Source organism: Xyrauchen texanus, chromosome 20, assembly GCF_025860055.1.
Source record: "Xyrauchen texanus isolate HMW12.3.18 chromosome 20, RBS_HiC_50CHRs, whole genome shotgun sequence".
NCBI classification, from domain to species: domain Eukaryota; kingdom Metazoa; phylum Chordata; class Actinopteri; order Cypriniformes; family Catostomidae; genus Xyrauchen; species Xyrauchen texanus.
The window spans coordinates 18,273,343-18,293,658 of NC_068295.1; the positions used below are offsets into that span (position 1 = coordinate 18,273,343).

General features: G+C 40.6%; 1 protein-coding gene across 1 annotated transcript in view; it reads right to left on the reverse strand.

Moving 5' to 3' along the window:
* The window catches only part of LOC127660603 (uncharacterized), a 66,970-nt gene that overhangs the window by 45,273 nt on the left and 1,381 nt on the right, over positions 1–20,316 (reverse strand). Inside the window, 3 exon segments of the mRNA XM_052150923.1 lie at positions 1,502–1,774; positions 10,995–11,126; positions 11,974–19,131. Of these exon segments, the coding sequence (XP_052006883.1) occupies positions 1,502–1,774; positions 10,995–11,126; positions 11,974–19,131 (7,563 nt within the window).

Below are 20,316 nucleotides of genomic sequence, written 5' to 3' on the forward strand. Positions count from 1 at the left end.
CTCCCAATGCAACTGTGTTACATTTGACTCAAAAGACATCTGGACACTTAAACTACACTTAAATTGAATGAATTCAATTGCATTAAATAAATATATAAAAGTGGAACTGCATAAGCACACAATTCAAGCAAAACGTTAAAAAAAAGTTTTAAATGATCATTTTAACTGAAAAAAGCAATAGGTATCCTGTTCGTGACAATAAAAAATATTTGGATAATTTCTGGTACTAGTCAAATGTCTATAGTTAATATGATGAATTACACCTGCGGTTACTCTTGTGTGAACTGAGAAAAGGTCTAGCATCATTTGACTATAGAAACCACTTGGTTTGATATTTTGTTATTTAATGCAATGATATTCAAAAGTCTCCAAATACTTTTGTGGATCCACTGTTTTATGCACTACATTATGCATATACAGAGCTGATGATAATTTTGGTAAATTCATTTCTTGGTACCTTTACTTAAGAAAATAATTGTAGGCATAGGGGGAACACGGTGTGCATCAATGTTCTCAGAGTACAGTACGTTCTGTCTATAGCACAAATCCCTCAGCATCATCACTGCTATTATTATCATCATAGATGTGCAAAGTGAAATGAACAAGAACAGATTTTGGTATGTCACATACATTTGAATACATCTGTGGCATTAATGTTCATCAGTTCTTACCACGGTGATAATAAATAACAGACTAGATGTGCTGTAGATGGATGAAGAGCATCTGAAATTAACCTTGTGTGAATTGTCATTTCCAAGAAGTGAAGGCCCATAACCAATGTCTTGGCATCACAGTTTCAAACCATGAGGGTGCTTTATAACAACAATTCTCAAGTGATTTTGCTTCAGGACCTAAATTTACATTGATTATACATTAAGTGGTGACTCAACCTAGTAAGAAAATTAAATTTTTCATCATACAAAAGTAAACAAAAATGTCCTTAAATCCATATACTGAAATAACCATTAACTGAAAAGGCCTTACAAAATGCTAAATGATTCAATTAAAATAGGCTAAATAGCCAAATTGACAATTTTGTATAAGCATAAACAGTATTAGAAGTGTGATTCAACAGACTGAACCTCAATTTATTGTAGTCTGGGTAGTATATTCAATATTTTACCTTGCATATTTTAGTCCATGGTTTCTGAGGATGAGGGCATGTCATGCAGCCTCTCCATGTTGATATCTGCCTAATTTCGCTAGCCTTTACTAAGTGACAGATGAATAAAAAAGTTTGCTATCCTATCTATGCACATTGTTTGGTTGCATTTTGCATTTTATTTCCTGTTGTCCACAACCCTATCAAAACAGACCTGTAACCAATTTCTGGATCATGACCCAACAGTTGAGAACCACTGATTTAAAATCCCCACAAAGCAAAAATAATATGAACTGAATTAGAGTGAAACCGTACCTTTAAACCAGAGGCATCCTCACAATCTTACACAATCTAAAATACACAGTGACCAAGTACACTGGGTAAATTAGTATGTCCTACCTGGCTAGAGGTTCACAGTCCTGGAGCTGTTGGATTGGATGAGGTAGAGGAGCAGCAGAGGGAATATCAGGAAGATCAGGAGGAGGACGAGCTGAAGGAAGGGTTTGAGGTTCAGGGGGAGCCCTCTCTGGAGGGGTAGGGGGCAGGGTGGGGAATTCAACTGTGTCCTGGAACAGGTGGGCAGGGAGGGCAGGAGCGATGGTGTGCTGTGGTGTGGGTGATGGGGAAGAGGGCACAGACACACTCTTCTCAGCACCTTCTGTCTGGGGAGACCTGCACAGCACATACACATGCACACACGAAGGAAGAGATGAGGAAAGTAGTGCTACCACCTCTAAGATGGTTCATGTCAGAACCAATATAGAAGTTCACAGGGATACCCTCTACAATAATAGAACAGAACACGGTTTCTTGAGTTTTTAACCTGACATGATACCTGTAATACATGGCGCTCTTGCACAAAATGCAGTGCAGCGGTCAAAGATCTCCATCTAGCGCATGTTTGCATAGTAAAACGATTGAAAAACAGCACGAATGGACACACAAAAACTTTGTGTAAACGGCCCCTTCAGAAGCTGTTAATGTAGGCTAATAATATCTCAAGTTCAGCTGTTTGGCTCGAACAGTATCCTCAATGCCATTCTTATGACCATCTCTGCTAGCATTTGTGGTTTTTAATAGGATGACATCGCAGAGAAGAAAAGTTATTTCTTTGCAACTTCAAGCTTATTTGCCACTAATTTCATTCTAGGAGTATTTTGCAATGTATCTGGTTGCCATAACAATTTAACTTTATTTGTTCTCTGCTGCTCCGTTGTCCTCTCTACTGCACTCTTCTGTACATTACTGCAAAGTAATGTTTTTCAGTTACATGTGTTGGAGCGATAAACAATGTTTGTTGTTATTTATGTTATTTCATCTTATTGATTTTGTTGCAAATTTGAGACAACATATATTTTTTTTGCAACATACTAAAGATATGACACTAATATTATATGAACCAACTGCACTGTAAGACATTTTCTCTTAATTTCAATTAAATAAATGATATCTTTTGGAACTATTATTCATATAATTACCTCCTTGTCAATCTGGGTGGAAACCTCCTACGAAAAATTCATGGGGGACCTTCCAAGGAATAGTTCACACAAAAGTGAAAATGAATATGTCATAATTTATTCACCCTTTTGTTGTTTCAAAATCATAATTCTTTCTTACTTTCTGGTGAAATAAAAAACAAATTAAAATATAACATGTGGAATGACATCATGATTTTCACCAAAAAAGGACTAAAACTTCATGTTATTAACTTTTGACAGACTTTTCATTTTTAGGTGAACTATTCTTTTAAAACATATTGTCACCTTATTAAAATGACATAACAAATCTTATAACAAATATAAAAAATAAAAAATTTATACACATACACATATATATATATATATATATATATATATATATATATATACACACACACACACACACACACAGTACCTCACAAAAGTGAGTACACCCCTTACATTTTTGTAAATATTTGATTATACATTTCATGTGACAACACTGAAGAAATGACACTTTGCTACAATGTAAAGTAGTGAGTGTACAGCTTGTATAAGAGTGTAAATTTGGTGTCCCCTCAAAATAACTCAACACACAGCCATTAATGTCTCAACCGCTGGCAACAAAAGTAAGTACACCCCTAATGAAAATGTCCAACTTGGGCCCAAAGTGTCAATATTTTGTGTGGCCACCATTATTTTCCAGCACTGCTTTAACCCTCTTGGGCATGGAGTTCACCAGAGCTTCACAGGTTGCCAATGGAGTCCTCTTCCACTCCTCCATGACGACATCACGGAGCTGGTGGATGTTAGAGACCTTGTGCTCCTCCACCTTCCATTTGAGGATGCCCCACAGAGGCTCAATAGGGTTTAGGTCTGGAGACATGCTTGGCCAGTCCATCACCTTCACCCTCATCTTTTAGCAAGGCAGTGGTCGTCTTGGAAGTGTGTTAGGGGTCGTTATCATGCTGGAATTCTGCCCTGTGGCCTAGTCTCCGAAGGGAGGGTATTATGCTCTGCTTCAGTATGTCACAGTACATGTTGGCATTCATGGTTCCCTCAATGAACTGTAGCAGCATCCCAGACCATGACACTCCCACCACCATGCTTGACTGTATGCAAGACACACTTGTCTTTGTACTCCTCACCTGGTTTCCGCCACACACGCTTGACACCATCTGAGCCAAATAAGTTTATCATGTCTCATCAGACCACAGGACATGGTTCCAGTAATCCATGTCCTTAGTCTGCTTGTCTTCAGCAATCTGTTTGTGGGCTTTCTTTTGCATCATCTTTAGAAGAGTCTTCCTTCTGGGACGACAGCCATGCAGACCAATTTGATGCAGTGTGCGGCATATGGTCTGAGCACTGACAGGCTGACCCCCCCCACCCCCCACCCCTTCAACCTCTGCAGCATTGCTGGCAGCGCTCATACATCTATTTTCCAAAGACAACCTCTGGATATGATGCTGAGCACGTGCACTCAACTTCTTTGGTCGACCATGGCGAGGCCTGTTCTGAGTGGAACCTGTCCCGTTAAACCGCTTGTAAAGCAGTCAATGGAAAGGAGCAGGTGAGAACCGGCTTCTCAATATAAATAATAGTTTTAATGATAAACTTAAAAAGACACAAACACACACATGACGGACATGTCCGTAAACTATCTCTCTCTCCCACACAATCCTCCGCAGTTGGCCTTTATCCCTCTCAAAAGCTTGATTAACCTGATAAGAGACCGGGTGTGTAGAATCACACGCCCTCCACCCTGCCACATTCCTCCCTCGTTCTCTCAGGCAGGGGAGCCCCCGGCATGACATACATCCCCCCCTCTTTCCCTGGGGGAGGGCGTGCCTGAAGCCCCATCTGCCGGCAGGTCATCCCCGTCTACCTGGACGAGGGAGGGGACAAGGGGAGGGAAACAGAAATAAATAAATAGGGGGGGTACTTTCTGTAACAGTGTAGTACCCCCCCCCCCAAAAAAAACACTGTAACATTTAAATGAGAGGGAAAAGGCCAATGCGGAGCGGCAGTGAGAGAGAGGGAGGAGAGAGAGATTAAAAAAAACACTTACTCGCCAGTTCTCCGATATGCTGTAGCTTGTTCCTCAGCCACTCCTCCACCCTCTAACGGACAACAGCCACGGCTCTCCGGGTGGATCGGAGGAAGACCTCCAGCCCCTGGCGGACGGAACGCCCCGCCGTGTTCTCGGGGAACAGAAGGGGTCTCCCCGCCCCTGGCAGCGGTTCTCCCGCTCCAGGCAGTCGGCAGCAAGCCCCTCCCCACTCGCGGTAGGCGGTCGGTTTCAGCGGCTGGTAGGGGACTCCTCCGCCCCTGGCAGTGGCCCTGACTGCTCCAGGCAGTCGGTTAAGAGCCCCTTCTCCCCTCATGGTCGGTGGCCGTCGTCTGCTTCCAGGCGGCCAGGCTACTCGTCCCCCGGCAGATCGCCGCAGCTGCTATGTTGGGGTGGACGGTAGTGGAGAGAACTTTACTACGGCGTATCCCTCCTCCTACCCGGATTTCGGCACCAGTGTAAAGCAGTCAATGGAAAGGAGGATGCGAGAACCGCCTTGTCAATATAAATACTAGTACAAACACACACATGATGGACATGTCCGTAAACTATCTCTCTCTCCCGCACAATCCTCCGCAGTCTGCCTTTATCCCTCTCGGAGGCTTGATTAGCCTGATAAGGGACAGGGTGTGTAGAATCACGACCCGGCCCCGCCCTCTGCCCTGCCACACCGCTGTATTGTCTTGGCCACCATGCTGCAGCTCAGTGTCAGGGTCTTGGCAGTCTTCTTATAGCCTAGGCCATCTTTATGTAGAGCAAGAATTATTTTTTCCAGATCCTCAGAGTTCATGAGGTGCCATGTTGAACTTCCAGTGACCAGTATGAGGGAGCGTGAGAGCGATGACACCAAATTGAACACACCTGCTCCCCATTCACACCTGAGACATTGTAACACTAATGAGTCACGTGACACCGGGGAGGGAAAATGGCTAATTGGGCCCAATTTGGACATTTTCACTTAGGAGTGTACTCACTTTTGTTGACAGCGGTTTAGACATTAATGGCTGTGTGTTAAGATATTTTGAGGGGACAGCACATTTACACTGTTATACAAGCTGTGCACTCACTACTTTACATTGTAGCAAAGTGTCATTTCTTCTGTGTTGTCACGTGAAAAGATATAATCAAATATTTACAAAAATGTGAGGGGTGTACTCATTATCCTTGAGAAATCATGCTAAATTGCTAATTTGGTAAATAAAGAAAATAACTTCCCATTATATCAAACACAGTTGAAAGCTATTTGGTTTGTTAAATTAAGCTTAACATTGTCTTTGTGTTTGTTTTTGAGTTGCCACAGTATGCAAAAATTGGCATGTCTTAAGGTCAATATTAGGTCAAAAATGGCAAAAAAAGAAACAGCTTTCTTTGAAACGTGTCAGTCAATCATTGTTTTGAGGAATGAAGGCTATATAATGCTTGAAATTGCCCCAAAAAAACTGAACATTTCATACAAAGGTGTACACTACTTCAAAGACAAAGGACAACTGGCTCTAACAAAGATAGAAAGAGATGTGGAAGGCCAGATGTACAACTAAACAAGATGATAAGTACATCAGAGTGTCTAGTTTGAGAAATTGATACCTCACATTTCCTCAGCTGACAGCTTCATTGAATTCTACCCATTCAACAACAGTTTCATGTACAACAGTTAAGAGAAGACTCAGGGGTGCAGGCCTTCTGGGATGAATTGAATAGAAAAAGCCACTTTTGAAACAGAAAAACTAAAAGTAAAGGTTAGAGTAGGCAAAGAAACACAGACATTGGACAACATATAATTGGAAAAGTGTGTTATGGATTTTAACCCCATTGAGCTTTTGTGGGATCAGCTAGACTGTAAGGTGCGTGAGACATGCCCGACAAGTCACTTCTATGGCAAGTGCTACAGGAAGCGTGGGATGAAATGTCACCTGAGTATCTGGACAAACTGACAGCTAGAATGCCAAGGATCTGCAGAGCTGTCATTGATGCATGTGGATGATTTTTTTGATGAGAACTCTTTGAAGTAGTTTAAGAGGATCTGACATTTTTTCTTTTCAATTTGTAATACAAATTTTTCACATTATTAATGTCCTGACTATACATTGTGATCAGTTGAATGCCACTTTGGTGAATAAAAGTGTCAATTTCTTTCCATAGGAGCAAAATCTGCTCATTATTCGAAACTTTTGGCCACCAGTGAATATATCAGCTTTACTGATCAATTGATTTCTTTTCAACAGGAAATATACATTTTAGACTCCCAAACATTCCTTTTGCAAATAGAATAGAATAGAAGAACAGGGAGCCCTGCTACAGATGGCATGGCCCTCATAGAGCCCCCCACTGTGAACATCAGGTCTGTCTTGAATAACATGAAGAGACAGAAGCAATTAGATAGAAGAACTGTGGTGAATTCTCAAGAAGCTTGAAACATCCTACCTGCCAACAACCAAGAAAAACTGTGTCCAGGTGTACCTCAAAGAATTGGAGCTGTTTTGAAGGCAAATGTGGTCACACCAAATATTGATTTAGCTTTTTTTTTATGTCTACTGGACTTTGTATGCATTAATTGATAAATAAAAACTATTTATGGCATTTGTTCTGAAGAAATCCTCAATTTGCAACATTTTTCACAAGTGCCTAAAACTTTTGCACAGTACTGTATACTGATAATTTTTCTATAATAAATCACAAAATCTCACACCACCCTAACAAATCACCCTGCTTCAACAGCACAGGCCAGAAGAAGCTAGCATATACCCAGCTGAGCATTATCAAAAACTAAAACTAAAAACTGATTCAACAGGCAGAGTAGCAGACAGGCCAGCAGCTGCTCCCGTCAAGGGTTGTGCCTCATGCCACATACTAAAAATACAGCTCGCTCTGCCACACAGGCCAAACAACTGCACATAACACTGTGATATCCTTTTAGTAACACTTGTACATAGTTAGCTAAATGATACACTTATCAGGCCTATGCATGCATCAGTATTTCAGGTTTATCTGCTTCCTTTGCTTTAGTTGTATAAGGAGAGATTGCACTTCGACATAGCAACCAAACCACAACGGAGTATTCAACTTTAATGTACGTACACAACAAGGTTTCTAATTTACCAGAGCTTATAGGAAGGGTACATAGGCTACACACACAGTCACACACATTAACTTACAAACACACAATCTAATCTCCCAGGACCAGCTGTGTCCAGAGGAATGAGTCCAGACAGGGTTTTTAATAGCAAACAGACTGCAGTAAATAAAGGCAGCAGGGGGGAGCTGGTGTTTTAGCAGCCATAAAAATAACAGCATCACTACTGTTAGCGTAAAGGCCATATCACAGTCTTTTCACACTCCGACCCAGAATGTTCCCCTAACGTTATTGTAAGGTTTACCTTTTTATTTTTTTAGGAACCAACTCCCAATGTTCTAGGATTGTTCTTTTTGGGTTTTATTTATTTATCTATTTTACTGATCGACTTAGACTGACAGAGATATTTATGGTGTTATTGGACAATTATGGTTAAGTTTGTTAAGCAGTGCTAAGGGGCTGTGTCACACTTATCTCATTTTTATCACAATGATCTTGTCTTATAATGTAAAATTGTTAAATGTTTCGATTAAAAGCCCTCTCAATGCTTCCTCTAAAAATAATTGTGTCCCATTAACACCTGTTGCCATGGTAACGGCTGCTCAGCTCTTGTCACGCATCACATGGTTTCCAAGTCAACCCCTTTCCCTCTCTCATTCTCTCTCTCCTGGGAGCTATTGCATCCACACAGTTTTATTAGTTCACTTCAATCATAAAACTACTAGTGGATTTAAATGAGACTGAGCTGAAAACTCTGAAGTGTGGAACAAGCAATTTATAGTGCATGGTATATTTGGGAAATAACATTCAGCTGGTCTCCTTCAGCATAAAATGTGTGAAGTTAGGAAACACAGAAGCCTGTTGTATGTGATCTATTTGGTAAATTTGTGATAGGCTCTATCAAATTCAGAATTAGCTCTAGCCAACATGAACTTGAACTCAAATATAATTCCACAGAAATTCTATCAGCTGGAATAATTTAGAATACATTTAAAAAAATTGTCAGTTTTCATGCAGCTGTTGTGTGTAAATGTGGTAGTAGCATCATTGTAGATTCCTAAATACCTACAAAAATAAACAAATTCTCCACTGGTATCCACAGTTGTGTAATCTAAGAACTATTATAATAAGTACAGTAGCCGCTCAGACTTTCATTAAAATCAGATTCGGCACAGTTGTCCTAACAAGATAATATTAGCTCACAAATCATCCAAAAATAACCTTTAGGTTATAAAGTTTTGCAGTACAACTATAATTTTCATTTTCAAATCCTAAAATGCCACATTGTTCACAACATATCATGCATCTCTAACCATGCAAAAAATGAAATTAAAATTACAAAGCACAATCATTATGTAATACAGATTTTTATAGATTCGTGGATGAAAGGTGGTTTAACACAATGGCACACTGAGTTCACATGTTTATCCTACATTACTTAGAACAGTAATCTTAGTTGCAACCAAACAGACAGTCATGTATTGTCTACAGCATTCTTTATAAAATGGAATTTAACCTTGTCAACACAGAGCAAATCATTATCAGGTGTCGGACAGTGTCAAAGTAAACTATGGGTGAGTAAGCAAGAAAATTGAAATGACAGAGAGTGAGCGAGACTCAACAACACATTTAATCACGCTTCCTTATTCCCTCCCAGTCTTCCTACTGTCCCTCCCACTATCAATCCAGTGAGAGCACCTCAAATAATATGCAATTAACATCTCTCTGCAAAGCCAAAATAACATTTTATACACCAAAGGAGGTATAGAACTCACCCAAGATTAGTAGTCAGTCCTTAGCCAGAGAAAGTTATTGACGTCTAAGTGTGGGACTATTCTTTAAGGCTCGCCACTCAAAATTACTCCAGCAGCTTTACACACTGTCTCTCTTTTATCTCTATCTATCTATCTATCTATCTATCTATCTATCTATCTATCTATCTATCTTAACACAGAGGAATATTCTCAACTGGAGAGGCCCTGAACTATGGCTTTTGTTCCAGACTGACAGGCCTCTTGAAATTACATCATGTGAGGGCATTGGCGCAAATAGCAAACACATATGCATGCTTAAGCACACACACACACATACATACATACACAGAGAGAGAGAGAGAGAGAGAGAGAGAGATACAGCTGAAATTCCTTTCATCCACATCTGTGGCAATCAATAAATGGTCAGCTGTTTAGGGATTCTGAGGCAAGAATAAGTCAAAAGCACTCAAAAAATCTGTCCCTCTCTCTTCCTGTCATTTTCACTCTGTCACATTTTCTCTCGTTCTCTTTATCTCTGGATCCAGCATGTCTTTCTAAATGAGGTGCTAGGCTAAATGCTTTGACTGACATGCAGCAAGTGCTCCTCTTTCTTTCCTCTGTTATGGCTGCTACTGCTGACCAGATATAGACTAAAGAATGGGAGGGGAATAATGACAAAATGAGAGTGAGAGTGAACAAGATAGATTGTTCCAGACCCTGAAGGGTAGTCTTAGTTAGCCAGAATTTTTTCCAAAATTAAAATCTGTCATTACTTAATCACCCTCATGTCGTTGCAAAACTGTATGACGTTCTTCTTTGTGCAGAAAACAGTAGTGAAAAGTGCCTAAATTTAAAGCTTAAAAAAGAACCAAATGGACTATTGTTTAATTTTTGGGCTGTGAGTTTCATTTAACATCTCCATTTATGTTACGCATAAAAAAAGAACATTTGAAAGTAAATGAGTAAATGATGAGAGAATTTAACTGAAATATTCATGTAAACATGTATTTTACAGTAAGACAATTCCACATGGTTTTCCACAGCCATGTGCAAAAATAAATAATCAAAATATGTTACTTGTTCTCTACACATCCAATTAGTTGATTCCAGACAATCATTAAACAAACACCAACTGCACTACATGAATATCTACTGCAACCAATGATGTCATTCTTTAAACTTCAAGAGAACTGTTTTTGCACCCTGTAGCCTAAATAGTCATCATTGCTTCTCCATGATTGTGATCTTTTGAGTAGTTTTCCAGATGCTCATTATTCAGGGATTTTCTAATCCTCAGTTTAACCTATTATTGCACCATTGGCTACTTAAATTTTGACCATACCAAATAAATCGTAATAATTGGTTCTTGTCTTCACTAAATGTCAAATATAAACAGAATTTCACTCTGAAAAGACTGCATTTACTCCTTGTGGACTCACAACACATTAAATGCGGTTAGTAGCAGCGCTCAACAACAAACCAAGGAAGTGATAAGAAATAATTTCATAAAAGTGCATCATCGTTATTTAGTATGTCTCACCTGCAGTCTGGTGGCTCTTCTGGCTGCTCTGTCACAGGGGCAAATACTTCCTCAGTTGTAAAGGGAAAAAACTCCTCAGTGGGGGTTTGGAATTCTAGTTCAGCTTGAGGCAAACAGAGGGTCTCAAGTGGTCTGGAGAAAAAATAAAGAGGGAGAATAGATTTTCATTAATGTATGTCTAAAAGCAAAGAATTCATCAGTGGTTTTCAGCCTGCACTTATGTAACCGTATGTGTTGGTTCTCAAATGTGAGAAGCCCAGTGTGTTTTTGTACGTGGGTATGAAAGGATTCTTTCTTGCACAAAAGGGCATGAGTTGATGTCACTGTTGAGGTCACTCTCAGGAGATAATAGGCTGTAGTTCTTTCACTTGGCTCCATTTTCACAAAAAAAAAGTCATGTGACCATAAGCTAGTATTATAATAGCATTCTCTGTTTACAATTTGGTCAATGTTAGGGTCAATGTTCCATGACAAATTTATTCTTAAAGGATAGATAGTTCACCAAAGAATTTAAATGTTCACCCTCATGTTGTTCCAAACTAGAATTTCTTTCTTCTGTAGAACACAAAAGGAGATGTTGGCCAGAATGTTTGACTTTGTTGGACTTTCACTGCATCTTTTTGTCCAAACATTGAAAGTGAGAGGTGACTGAGGCTGTCATTGTGCCTAAAATCTCCTTTTGTGCTCCACAGGAACAAAAAAGGTTATTATACAATTAAAATTTTTGGTCAACTTTCCCTTCAATAACCAAAATATGCACCAATGTGCATTGATTATACTCATTACACACTACAAAAAAAGGCCTTTCACTGTTGTGAGTACAAAATATTTGCAAGAAAGTGAATGCTCTTTATAATGATAACTGAAAATGAAAATCATCCAGCAATTCAAATATTTTTTCCTTAACCTCTTTCTTTTATTTTCATCTCTTTCTCTCTCCTCTCTCTCTCTAATACACCAGTTTTAAAAGCAGCAGTACCTGTTTTCCACAGATCCACATGTTGCATAATTTCTGTGCTCTGGAATTATCTGAGACATGGAGGCTGCTTCTTTAAGAGTTCTAAGCCAATCAGAACCGTCAGAGGTGTTGTCATCTGACTTCTCAGGAACAGAGATTACACTTGGGCCTTGGCTGTCTGATCTCTCCTTAACTTCTGATACAAGTGCTGTTCCTGAACTTGAACCCAGCAATCCATCTTCAACTTCTGAAACCTTGCTGGCTTCCTCTTTGGCTTCCCTGTCATCTTTCTGTATTTCTTTTTTTATTAGAACAGTTCTAAGAACTTCAATAGAACTAACTTCTGTGTCACTATTTTGCTCACTGCAGCTTTTAACTGTTTCTTTGCTGGTTTCACGTAGAGGTTGGATAAAAGACATAGTGGCCTGCTGACTAGACTGTTGATTTATCGTAAGAGGGGGCTGAAAAGATACTTTGGATTTTGGCTCTGGTGTAATGACAGCAGCCTGTTTCAGTTCTGTCAATGTCCCATCAGTAACTTCTTCTGCTGGCTGGTCTGTCTTACTGACTGTTGCTTCATCAGGGAGAGATAAAGAGTGCTCCTCCAAGAGTACCACCAACTTGCTCTGATTTTTATTATCACTGGATCTTCTCTCTTTAACAACAAACTCCAAAGACTTAGACTCAATGGCCATTTCTATGTGATCCTTATTTTCAATGGACTTATTCTCTTCTTCATTCTTCATGTGTTCACTTATCTCTTCTTTTATTTCTTCTGCCAGTTGTCTCTCATTTGATGCAGTGCTTTCTGCTTTCATGGTACCAATTGTGATTTTGGTGCCCAAACAAGTGCTTATTTGTTGTAACTGCGTGAGAAGTTGTTCAGAACACTGTCTATCCTGCTCCTCTGTGTTTTGGGTACTGTCTAGGAATTGCTCTGACAAATGCAGCTCCATCCTCAAGGCTGCTGTCTCAGATTGGGAAAAGGAATTAGGTGATCCGATGGGCTCCACTGGGCGGCACAAACCTACACATAATACTTCTTCACCAGAGGCCTGATCCACACTTTCTATTTCATTTTTAATATTTTCCTTGAGCACAGGGGGAAAAGAAGAGGTTGTGGTGGCGGAGAGCTTCCCATCAGAGAGCTGAGATGCGGACTCTTTTTCCTGCCCATACTGAGATGTTCCTGGAATAGACATCTGTGCAACATCATTCATCAATGAATCTAGTCTGATGTTAGTGTTTCTGATGTCTCCATTGGTAACCAATTTGAAACATTGCTCCTCTGTTTTTCGTCCGGATTCATGGTGTGAGATGTTAGGACACACGGAGAACAAACTTGAGTGATTTACAAGAAGATCTAAGTTTTTCTTGGTTCCAGAGATTTCGTTCCACAAATCCCCCTGCTTATTCGCACTGACCTGTGATTTGGTACATTCTGAGAGTTTACTCTCACTGTCCTGTAATTCTGAGATGGCAGGCTCTTTAATCTCTGAAGCTTCTATAACCTGTTTGGCTTCTGTATTTTCAGAAGTCACCAATGCAGTGACTAACACCTCACACACCTCTTTTACCACCTGCTCTGTTTGGGTTATGTTTTCTCTTGAAGTACTTTCACCAGAAACAGGAAATTGGCTATTCTCACCACTTTGATGTATTGTTTGTACACTCTGCTCTTCATTCTGTGTACATATATTGTCAACAATAACACCTCTGTTATTACCTCCCAGCAGTGGGGGACTCTCTGATGTGCTGTTTAAGTAGCTTTTAGACTTTGCACTACAAAGCACAGTCATGGATTCTTGCTTTTCTCTTGCCTCAGCATCTGAATAATTGGCCTCAGCATTTTCTAAATCACTGTTTTTATCCTTAGTTACATCTACCCTTAATACTGCTTCTGGGGCACTTGTAAACTCCTGTTGGCACTGAAGCTCTTGGGGCTGTGAAAATGCCAAATCTGATCGCCTCAAGTCCCTCGGATCTTGTGTATGGTCTCTCTCAGAAAAAGTATTCACAGCTGCAGACAGGTTCTGATCCATAGCAAGAATTCTTTTAGGTGCCCATTTACAACCCAGAGTCTCTTCGATTAACCCTTTGGAGGTTCCACTAGGATCAAATACAGGTGTAGACTCCAAAGTTTTTGTTGGGTTGGATTCATCTAATTCTTTTTCCTCTCGGAGTTCTTTTTTTTCTCTGGATATCTTGCAGAGATCTAAATTCATTAACTTCTGGTTCTGTTCTCCTGTTTTTTCAGTATTTTGTTTCACAGTAGTCTCATCGTGCTCTTGAGAGCTATTTTCACATTCTCTGCTGTATTTCAGGTCTTTGCATGTATTTTCAACTAGTTTCTTTCCTTCTCCCAGCTTCCCATTTGTTTGCTTATCCCATTCTTCCTCTGAAGCATTAGGTTTGTTTTGGGCACTTGATTTTGCTTTTTGTTCCACGATTTCCTTCACACATTTCTCACCATGCTCTTGTCCCATTACCTGCTCCAAATCTTCAGATGTCTCTTGGTTTGTTCCTTCATTGACTTCAGACACATAATGAACTGGTTCCTCAGTTTGAAAGGGCCTACCCTGTGTGACAAGGTTGTCATTCAAGTGCATCAGGAGTGAATCACATTTGATGACATCACTGGGAGCTTGTTGTGGTGTCAATGTGGTGTAAAAGTCAAGTGATTCATCAGCACAGGTTGTTTCAAAGGAGCCTGGCATTACTGAAGAACTTTGTATATAGTTAACAAACAAAGACTGTAACTCTCTGCCTAATGGTGTTACGCTTACATGCCCAGAAAGATGATTTAATGGTTGTGTTGCAGGCAGCTTAGGATCAGTATTTTTAGATTTAGAGGCAAAGGAGTTTTTGTCACCAAAGATATGAGCAGAGAGCAATATAGACTGGTTGTCTTGTACATTGTCTTGTCCTGTTTTGCTGACATCTGTTATAACCTTTGTAGGTGCACTGCTTAAATCTTTTTCATGTTCAGAATTTAAATGTCCCTCTCTCTTCCCTTTTATAACAATTTCCAATTCTCTAGTGTCCTTGAATGTCTCACTCTCTTTTCTCTTTGGATTTTCACAATTTAAATCTGGATTTTCTGACACAAGGAGAGAACCACCTTCTAATTCTGATCTGTCAGTTGTGAATGGACACTCTAGAAAGGATCCAGAAGAAGTTTCATGTGCGGAGACACCAACAGAGTGGGACGAATCATTTGCATCTGTCTGTTGATCAGTTTCTTTACCTCCAATAGTCTTTACAATCTCAGTTTCAGAATGACCTGCACGTTTCATACTGCATTGCTCCCCAGTTCCTGCTACAGCAATATCACAGTCATTACTGGACTCACAGTGACTCAGCATTGGTCCTGGAGCCTTTAGTACAATGACAGACACATCCCTGGCATCACTGTTAGTGCTTTGTGCACTGGTGAGGGAAGCATTCCTTTGTGCTGGAACTGAAGTCTCTTCAGAGGGAAGAGAAGGGACTGTTGTGTCCCCAGCATCCGCTGCGTAATTTGTCATCACTCCACTATTGAGTTGTGTGTCAATCGGATCAGGTGGCTCACCTGTGGACTTATCTGCTTTTTGCACAAGTTGCTTGTCTGAGGTTGTAGTAGACTGCTCTGTGTTTGATTGAGATAAACATGTAGTGCTAATAGTACACATGTTGTTTGTGTTTGAAGCTACTGCTGGAGAGTTGGAGATTTTTACCTGTGATTCATCTTCACATGCATATTTTTCTGGCTTTGACTCATTCTCTTGATTTTCTGAATCACCTGAGCATGTTTTTTCTATATCACCTCTTTCAGCCAATACACATCCCACTGACTTATCAGTCTCTTCATCCAGTTTTTCTATTGTGTAAAGTGGCTCTTCTGTATGTATCTGTTTATCCCCTTTAGACATCATTAAATAAGACCCCTCACAAACCACAGAGGGAATTCCATCCTCTTGTGGAGAAACAACCTGCAGTATAACATTATTGTCCTCAGTGGATGCAGACTCATTTGTTTCAACTGGACAGATCTGAGAAACAATGAAAGATTCTTTATTTACTTGCTTCTCTTTGTTGCTTTCTTCAATCTCATGCAGATTGTCATTACCCACAGATTTTGCTGTAGTAAAACTGGCACTCTCACCTACAGCTGACTGTGATTTAAATGTAACCAGATTTATTGTGCTCATGTCAGCAGTTTCCTCTGGCACTTTTCCAGTGTCTTCCAAACCAGCCATATTTACATTCACAGTATTCTCATCTTGCCCTTGAGAAGAATTTGTCTGTTTTTTGCTGTCCTTCTGCTCTTTAAATTCCATTTCAGCTTGTTCCTTTTTTTCTTCTTCATTCCCATTTTCTTCCTTAGAGGCAAAAGATTCCTTTTTTGCACCAGAATTTCCCCCGTCTGTTCCTTGCATGTCACTGTCTCTCTGGTCTGTGGATGATGCTGTTTGAGCAGGTTTGCTGATACATAGAAAACCCTCAAAGTTGAAGCTGGTCTCTTTTACTGGGTGACGTAGACTCTCAAACACCATCAGAGGGGGAAGAGATGCACATTCAGACATCTGGCATTTTACATTTGAGTTTCCCATGTCTTTTGTTGATGTAAGCCCATCAACGTTGGTACAACTTTTAGCGATATCCCTCATGTTCAGTTCTGGATTAAATGACTGTGATAGGTATTCACTTGTATCACTTGTTTCTTGTTTCTGTTGCTGTGACTCTATCTTGATGGATGTGTCACTGTTTGTGATTCCAGCTTGTGAAGAGTGCAGTACCTGTTGATTGCTGGATTGCGCTGTGAGATTTTCACTTTCCGAAGAGAGCGCTGGTGGAGATGATCTATCGCTGCTTTGCAATTCCTCTCCTAATGCGCCTGGGCTCTGATTCTCTCTCTGTGCTGCTGCTGCTGTTTCTGTTGATTTTAAGTGGGAAAGAGGAGGGGGTGGGCTGATGGAGTCGCAATCGCTTATTCTGTTGATGGCCAAAGGAAACAGGGCTGTGTCAGCTCTGGCAGGAAGGATGAGGTCACTCTCTTCTTGTCTTGCCACTGGTGATGCTGTGATGTGGTGGGATGGACACGTATTAGTCTCTGTCAGTGACACCCTGCCGGCATGGGCTGCCTTCTGTGCTCCTCCTCTGCCTTTTTCTTTCCCCTCCCCCTTAATGTCGTCTTTTCCTCTTTCTAGTGATCGGGAACTATCCACCTTCCAATCAAATGTTCCCAAGACACCAGGAGAGGAAGCAGTGACCAGAATGTTGTCCTCTGTGCCGACTGAGCCTGTTTCCTTGTCTCTGGCTAGGAAGAGCGTGATCGGGAGACCCCCTCCCTTCCCTTCACTCTCTGTCGAGTTATGTGGCATTTTGTTGCTACGGCTCTCTGGGGTCGCTTTCTCTTTCTCGTCCACTGTCTGAACAGGTGAGCTTGTAATCTCTGGGGAAATTATCAAGGTGCTTTTTCCCCTCTCTGCTGCATTAATTTCACTCTCTGCTTTTCCAATGCTGGGAGACTCATCTGCTTCAAGCAGGACCGTAGTTATCACTGCCAATTGTCTTTTTGCTGCTTTTGCTATTATAACGGCACTTCGGTACTCATCACCTCTCCTCTTCTCTCCTTCGCATTCTATAGTTTCTGCCGTTGTGGGTGTTGTCTGTGGAAACGTGGTTGCAGTGGACTCCGCTGAAGCCTGCTCAAAGGCACTCTCTTCCTCCGCCTTTACTCCTGCACCCTGTGAATTCTCCCACACTGGTGTGTGTGTGCCAGCTCCACTGCCAGAAGAAAGTACATTCCCTTGATCCAGTGGACATGTCTCTAAATCACATCTCCCTTTGGGTTCATGTTCATGTGTGGTTTTAGCTTGGCCAAAATTAATCACAACAGCAGATGCACTGGACACATTTTTCTCATGTATGACAATTTTCGAACAGTGGTGGTGGTGTATAATTTCATTCTCTGATATTGATTTGTAGGGTCCATCTGTCCAATCCTGTTCATCATGTTGCTCAAGCCACTGTGGAGAGTGCTGTATCAGGGCAGGTGAAGGCCCAGACAGGGAAAGATGAGCTTGGTGTGTCTCGGGTTCTGGAGGTGGAGAGCAGACAGGCTGTTTATCCTGTGGAATCAGCTGTTCTGGGAGCCCTAAATCCTGTCTTTGATGTTGTGGGCTTGATTCTACTTTTGTGTTTGTTTCTATCTGCACACTTGTCTGCCTCTGTGTCCCTGACTCCACCTGTGTCTGTATGTTTGGTTGTGGTCTTATGTTTGGTTCTAATTGCAACAACATTTCACCAGCATGTTTATCGGTATGTGTTGATGTTAGTGAATCAGTAATTAGCTGACCATCTGTCTCTATTTTTGTGTCTACATTTGAGTTTTGCAAAATCAGTGTATCTTTTGCAGAACTAATTTGTTCTTCATGCATAGGATTTGTCTCTCGAATTACTCTAGTTTCTTTCAGGGTTGTGTGTGCAATAACATCAATTCTGTCCAAGTCTTTGAATTCCTGTGTGCTCTCTTCTTCCAGGGTGTATTTCACAGGGCATATAACTTGTATTGAATGGTCGTGGGTGAATGTGTCCTTTGCTGCATCAGTTGCTGTTTGTGTACCTGTGCCATGTATCATTTGATGATCTAGTATGTTATCTTCTGTGTCTATTTTTGCCACTATCTCTGACTTTATTTGCTGTTCTGCCTCTGACTGCTGGCTGGCTTCCTCACAATGGTTTTCTGTAGCATCACACTTAATATCCTCAGCTCTGACTGCACCTGCATTACTTTTTTTTTTTCCCAGTACATAATCTCTGAAGCTAAACACCCCTTCCTCACTTGCTGATGAGTCATTTGCATGCAATCCATAATTTCCATGGCAACCTCCATAAGACTCTGCAAGTGTATGTAATGACGAACTGGAGTCAACCTTCTTCTTTTGTTCATTTTCCTCATTACTTTCAGTCAGGGATACTGAGAGACATCTGTCCAGATCACCTGCACTCCAGGTGTCTGCATGGGTGGGCATGCCAAGTACAGCCATTTGGTCTTCACATTCCTTCAAAGCTTCCTGGAGTTCATAATCCATCAATTCAGCCAAAGGTGTGAGGGATGGAACATTTTGCTGGGTGCTAGACAACTGGGCTTGGGGTAGGGATGAGCTTTCTGTAGAAACGTGGTCACCATAATAGCTATTAAGGGTTCACCAAAAGAGAGTTTTGGAGAAGTTAGGGTGAATCTGCTCCAAGCAGCATTCAGTTGTGCAATTCACACTGCAAATCAAACACTCGATTCCACCTCATGCTAGAAGCACTATAAAAAGGTCATGCATATGTATAACAAAATTCTTTAAAAAGTTTTTGTTATTACTTCTAAAGTGCCACTTTAGTGCAACACACACGCTGCAATGCTCTTTCATTTGGGCAAACCACTTCCTCTTCCCATTTGAATTTTGTCTACTCCACGCAATCATATGTAATTATCAGAGAAACTATAATCAAGATGCTGGAATCTGCTCAAAATGTGAGTGTTTTTCAAGTAAGAGCCTTCATACAGACTTGGTAGAAAAATCACATGATACATTATTCATTAGGAGCCTTTTGTAACAGGCTATCTATGTATGATTCAAGAGCACCAGCCCTACAAACTACTCAAAAAGTACTAAATTAAGCTTTTTACAGCTGAGATTATAGAGCGTAATGAATCACTGTGACTCTGTAGTTCGGTTGCAGGTTTTGAAGCACAGTGAGTCATACCTCTAAGTGACTCCCATTTGCAACTGGTATGCATTAACAGAGGACAGCCAGCTCACCTAACACATTTTCTACAAAAAAGCCATCAATCATATTCACATCAAATGAAAACAAACAAGAGGTAAAATCCTCAAGGGTCTTCTCTCTAATTGGACCACAGCAGTCATGTGATCTGCCAGCATGATTATATTGACTACAACAGGCCCAACTATGCAGCCTATATCTTTTTTCAACAAATGATTATGACTGGAAGCTGCCACTCCCATTGTGAGGAGGCCAGAAAAAAACATTTAATGACATTCTCTGGCATAACTGCAAAGTGTGACAGCTGCAGTGTATTGCAGTGCAAGTTATTGCATTTATGTGTGTGCATGTGCTAAAACCGGAGGCCTTTTGGCATGTCTGCATGATTTACTGCTGCAGCCACTCCCTATTATGCTGTCAAGCAATGTTTCAACATCCACAGACCTCTGCTTGTAAATTAAGTTTTCTGTATTTCATTAGCTAATCCTAATATAGAACAATATGCTAGAAAAATATATTAATACAGTGGGGATCAAAAGTCTGAGTTGAAAATATGGAATACACAATCTATGTTAATCCTGGAAATAAATAGAAACTTTT